Below are 6,000 nucleotides of genomic sequence, written 5' to 3' on the forward strand. Positions count from 1 at the left end.
CTTTTACTCTAACTTAATTAAGTGTGGAACAAGAGTAAATGAATAGTAATACAACCGGAACACTACTCTAAGGCATAAGCATGAACAATAAACAATAAATTTAAAGCTTAAGAGTAGGGAAGAGAGATGCAAATATAAGATAACACCAAGACGTGTTATCGAAAAGAAAATCGAAGTACTCAGCGAAAAACTTATTTGTGGCATTCTAAGCCGAAATTGATCCACTAATGAATAAAGTTGGAGTACACGAATATCAAAAAGACCCTTCAAGCCTAATCTATCCAATATACTTGAACCCTCCAAGTTTCAGCTACCAACGGGCTTCACAGAGCCATGTCTTCACCAGTTATCCAGATCTTGCAATTAGCTCCAAATTGCATCCGCTAATCAATGGCTTCATCCAATACTTCTCATATGCACTAAAACTTCTCTTAAAATTCAGATTGGGTGAGGTAAGTGTTTGGACTAAGAATCTCTCAAGAATGTGTAGATGGAGAGGTAGGAGTAGAGGAAAACTTTAGAGAAATGGTGTAGATAATTGTGGGCATACAATCTCTATCTCTCAAGTATATAGTTAGGGTTTTCTATCTCAAAAGTTCTTTGGAAAAACTCCTTACAATTTCGTTAAAATGTGGGTTTATATAGTGTTGTTAAAGGAATGAGATAAACACACTTTAAAAGGCTCCAGGCAGTGAGTTTCGCCAGTCACTTGCGACTTGGCTTGAGTTGTGAAGTGACTTGCAAAATCTAGCTTGGCACAAGACTCTTCAAATTTCAGCATGTGCTTTTCACAAGACTTTTCATGGGTTGTCAGTCGTGAGCCAGTCACGAAATCTCCTTCCTCACAGATCTTCACCAAACTTTCATACACAACCCTTACATTAAATCCCACAATAAATACAAGGAAATGATTGAACAAAAATACAATCAATTTTGATATGGAATTAAAGTCAACATAAAAATATAGTTGTAAATCACAACTTAACAGATCTATTAGAACCTATAAAAAAGAGACCTATTAGACAATGCATAGTGTGACATAATTCAATGCATTTCTAATAGCTCTCTTTTTTATTCTAAAAAAAGTTCTTTTCCGTACAGAAATTTGGCCTCTTGACATGATGAAACTTCTAATAGGTCTTTAAAAATATATATATATATATATATATTCTAGAATAGACTAAGAACATTTTTTTTATTATTCAATAGTTAGAGTGGAAGATTTGAACATTGAATGTCTTTATTAGAAATATATGTAGATGTCAACTAATTAATCTACAAGACTATAGACTAGACCAAACATAATTAAATTAATCAAGACAATTTAGGGTAGAAAAGAGGAAGAAGGAATAACGGATGGAAAATATTATGCATGATTTCATAAAAGTTGATCTCTTAAAATAGAAGAAAAAATAAATTACAGAACAACTTTTAAGTTTTACATATTCATTATTTATGTAATACACAGTAACACATATTATTCTTAATATGTTGAGTTTTTTGATCTATTTGTTACTATTAGTTTATTTTCAATATGAACATATTTTTCACAGAAGGTTTGAATTAGGTAGAACATATTTTAAAACCTACAGGTAACTGAGGTAGAGGGAGAACTGGTGTCATGATAAAATAAAGAAATATGAATGAAAAAGACAATAAAAACCAAAACAATAATTACCTTATTATAATAATTAGTTAGAATATACGAATATGATTGCAAAGTGTTTATTTAGACATAGAATACACCAAATGGATCGTGAGCAGAGCGATGTGGTTTTAATGTACAAACTCGTAAGATCAGCCATTTAAAGAGTAATCAGAAAATTATATGTATGTATCATGCTAGTTCTTCAAAGAATATTCGTATTTGTACGATTGCTTATTAATTTGAATTGCTTCTTATTTGGGTGCTGAAAATGGCCTATTAAGAAGAGATGGCCTTCAATCTGCAAGCTATATCAGACATTCATTATATCAAGCTTTCTCTGAATGATTGGTTTAAAAAATTAGTGAATGAGATGCGAATCTTGCTCTATAGACAAAACTTGATCATTTTTTTTTTATTAATTCAATATTACAATAGAGAGGAAAGATTTGAATCATAGATATTTAACCACTAATTGAGTTATTAGACTCCTAGTGATAAAATTATTGGAGAAAAATCCTAATTCCCTCAATGTGTATGTGTGAATTAAAATTAATGAATACCAAGCAATAGCAATATATGGAAACAAAAAAATCCCAGCAAGCACTACATAAACACAACTACACAAGAAGAAAACCCTCCCATGTAGAGGAAAAAATTACGGGTAGCTCCGAAAAATATCCACTATGAAATAGAGATTACAACTATCAAGTTTATTTTATGCTAAACTAAGTCCACAATAAATTGGATATTCAACAAACAAATCTTTAGTAGTAAATACAATCTCTCCACAAACCCAATAGCAAAATCTTCATTTGAATATTCCAACTCTTCATGGTTGTAGTACTCAAAACTCCATGAAAACTCTACCAATTTATCTTCTTTTTTGGTAACTTGAGTAAAGAATAATGTCTTTTTTTTTTTTTTTTTCCCCTCATACTCTCACTCTCTATCTCTTCATCGGACTGCACCACTCAAGCTGAAGCACTCTCTTTCTCTGTGTCTTGTTCTCTCTGAAACTCACACACAAAATCGCCAAATATGGCTCTCTTGCTTCAGCTCTTCTCACTAGGCCGAATGACCTCAGTTTTCTTGAACACCCTTTCGAAATAACAATAAATATCAAAAAATTTAGTTAGTTGTCACGTTTCAAAACAATGCTGAAAACTAACATCTCGAGTGTCTAAAACTCGAGTTCTAATATAAAACTCGAGTTTTTAAGTCTCGATTTGTAAGCGGATGGCTCTGATGTGGAAAAAACACACGTGAAAATCGAGTTTTAAAGACTTAAGTTCCATAAATTGCAGGAAAAGGCCGCTATAGGGCTTTAAAACGTCACTATAGGGCTTACAAATGCCACTATAGGGCTCCCTAAACCTAGTATGTGGTGATTATCTTTATAAAAAAAAATTTGCCTTACAAAAAATTTTTTGCAGAAAAACGTCGCCATAGGGCTTTAAAACGTCACTATGAATTAAAAATGCCACTATAGGGCTCCTTGAGGTGATCACACATAAAATTTTTTTACAGAAAAACACCACTATAGGGCTTTAAAACATCACTATAGGACTTAAAAGCGCCACTATAGGGGCTATCACACTAAATTTTTTTTTGTATGGAACTCGAGTTTCTAAAACTCGAGATCTATGTGGCATTTTCAGACCAAGTCATCCAGCAAAACACTCGCAAAGCGAGTCTTTGGGACTCGAATTTCTAAAACTCGAGATGCTATTTTTCTTAAAACTTTGAAACATTACCTAACTTACTACATAGTTGCCCCTCACACTGCTAATTTGTCCATTCCCCCCAGTTTTCTTTCTTTTCTCCTTTTTCAGTTTCAGCGTGTCCCACACACCTAAGTCACTGCAAGGAATAGCTTGAGGAAGCAAGCTCATTTATGAGCTTTGACCCTAGCATGTGGGCTGGACTCACACGGTGCGTGCTTTCACCCAATAAAAATTAGTTGGTTTGACACTCCAAAATATAGGGGTAAATTATGTCAAAATGAGAAATATTATGGAAAGCATAAAGAGAAAGTCTCTTTTTGATAATATATTCCAAATTGCATTCTATTTGGTAGACGACATTGCCAATTACCCGGTACAAGCTTATTTTCTAGGAAAAAACAAAAAGATATACTAGCGATAGAAATCATCTAGTAATAGTAAACTACAGAATGCTCGTGACTTTCTAAAAATTAAACCTTCCCTGAAAATTTTGACCATATTGCCAATTACGAGGTACAACATTATCGAATTGTAACATCTTCCCATCACTAGTGTTCACTTGGAATGACAAGGTTTGCCCAACCAATTGTGTCTCGGTCTGCCAATTTTGACCCCAATTGCGAGTCATTTGAATCCAATTGGTATTAGTGCCCTTAATTTTGATATTAGAAACATCACCAGCACCTCCAACATTGAACACCAATACAAGCAACCAATTTAGATTTCCCTTCAACTCAAACCTAACTCCTCCTTGCTTAATGCATGGGACTCGGCGATACTTAATAGGGATAACCCCTGCTTTATATTGTGCAATTTTTGTGAACATGGGCATAGTCAAGTCAAAGTGTCTTTGTGGGGGATTGCACCAAAGGTCTTGAGTCTTACTATAGTTAGCAGGGCAGAAATTGGTTGCAGTGATTTTGATAGTGCCAGCATTTTGTATGCACCATTGTGGATCATTGAAACACTGGAGCTCAAAACAAGCGCCGCAAGTGAGTCCGTTGTTGAAGATTGCAGAGCTTATGGCTGCTGTACTAAGGCCGTATCCTTGATCAAAAAGATTACCATACCCACAAGCTCCCTCTGTCGCATAACTTTTCAAGTTAGAAATCATAATTTTGACAGGTAATTCTCATAAATCATCATTAGCAATATTGAAAATATTGAACTTTTTGAAACGATATTGAAAATATAGAGATTAAAATGAAACACTTTAAATTATAAAAATAAATATCAAATGTTGATGGCAAAATCTGCAACTTATCAAAAAAAAAAAAAAAAAAAATTAACATGGCTTTATTTATAATGTGAATAACAATTAAGAAGAGTTAGAATGCCGTAGTAAAAGAAACTAAAAGGCTATGACTTTGTCACATGCAACACACAAAATAAATAATAAAATTGTACGCTATCATCAATTAAAAACTTAGGGCTACAGCTAAATTAATTCTATCATTTCTCCAACACTAGCTATGAAAATATAATTATACTTACGCATGGTTTCACTACCAGTCATGTCACCATAGAATGTTGCATGTGCATCATACCAGTTATTATCTATTTCCCCATCAATGGTGATTCTCTTGCTCATGGTTATCGCAAAAAGAGTCATGAATATTACGCATGAAAACAAGTTTTGAGACCTAGCCATGACTATATGTGAGAGAGAGAGAGAGAGATAAAATATAGAGAAAGAGAGACTACTGCATCCTTAAGATAGGTCAAGAAGATGGTAATTATATGTGGGAAAGGGAAACAAATAAGGTAAAATGATATGACTTTGATTCTTTTTTTTTTTTTTTTGATAAGAATGACTTTGATTCTTATAATAATACAACTGCAAGAATGGTGGGAATTAATAATACGGACTAGCTTTATGACTGAAAAAAAAAAAAAATTAACGAGAAGTATAATTTTTAATAATCATGAAATTAATCAGGCTAGTAGAGATCGAGCCACAAATGGAAAAGAATTAAAGGAGGAAATGAAAAGAAAGAAAAAGGAGAATTTCCATTACAGCATACAAATTTGCAAATATATACAGGAGAAGGCTGTTTAGTCTAATTTGCTTATATATCTTCTTTTTTTGGTAATTAATTTGCTTATATATCTATATTTATATATACATAAATAACATATAAAAGTCAAAGTTGAGAATAAGTTTGATTTTGAAACCCTAGAATTCCTTAACTTATGCCAAGTGGCATAGCTAACGTTCTGAAAAATTGTGAAATGTAATAAAAAAAACTAAAACTAAAACCCTTTTTTAGAGAGTTTCAACATATGACGTCCCTTCTAGATGATAGCTAATATCATCAGATCAAGACACTAATTAGTTTTTTGTGCAGATGGGAATTGAATCACAGATCTTTTATTCAATTATTAGAAGCTTTACTAGTTGAGTTAACTGGAATCCACATCTAATTTTAAAAAAAAAAAAACTTTTTTTTATTAACTAAAATTAAAACTAATAAAATTAACCTCTACGACCGAAAGAGTTTCTCAATAAAAAAGAAATCTACAGTTATAAGACTTCTTAGCTTCTTCTCCAAAAAAAAAAAAAAAAAAAAAAAAAAAAAAAAAAAAAAAAAAAAAAAATTTTCAAACAAAAAAAAATATTACTAAAAA

The 6,000-nt window shown here is 32.2% G+C and overlaps 1 protein-coding gene across 1 annotated transcript; it reads right to left on the minus strand.

Annotated features, from left to right (window-relative positions):
* Positions 1-3,747: 3,747 nt before the first annotated feature.
* Positions 3,748-5,147, minus strand: LOC112027340 (expansin-A22). The gene is made up of 2 exons (XM_024060017.2): positions 4,867-5,147; positions 3,748-4,455 (listed from the first exon to the last, which is right to left on the minus strand). The coding sequence occupies exons 1-2, from the start codon at positions 5,021-5,023 to the stop codon at positions 3,836-3,838; spliced, it is 777 nt and encodes a 258-aa protein (XP_023915785.2). The 5' UTR covers positions 5,024-5,147; the 3' UTR covers positions 3,748-3,835.
* Positions 5,148-6,000: the final 853 nt, after the last annotated feature.

This window comes from Quercus suber, unplaced genomic scaffold (genome assembly GCF_002906115.3).
Source record: "Quercus suber isolate HL8 unplaced genomic scaffold, Cork oak 2.0 scaffold_141, whole genome shotgun sequence".
NCBI lineage: Eukaryota > Viridiplantae > Streptophyta > Magnoliopsida > Fagales > Fagaceae > Quercus > Quercus suber.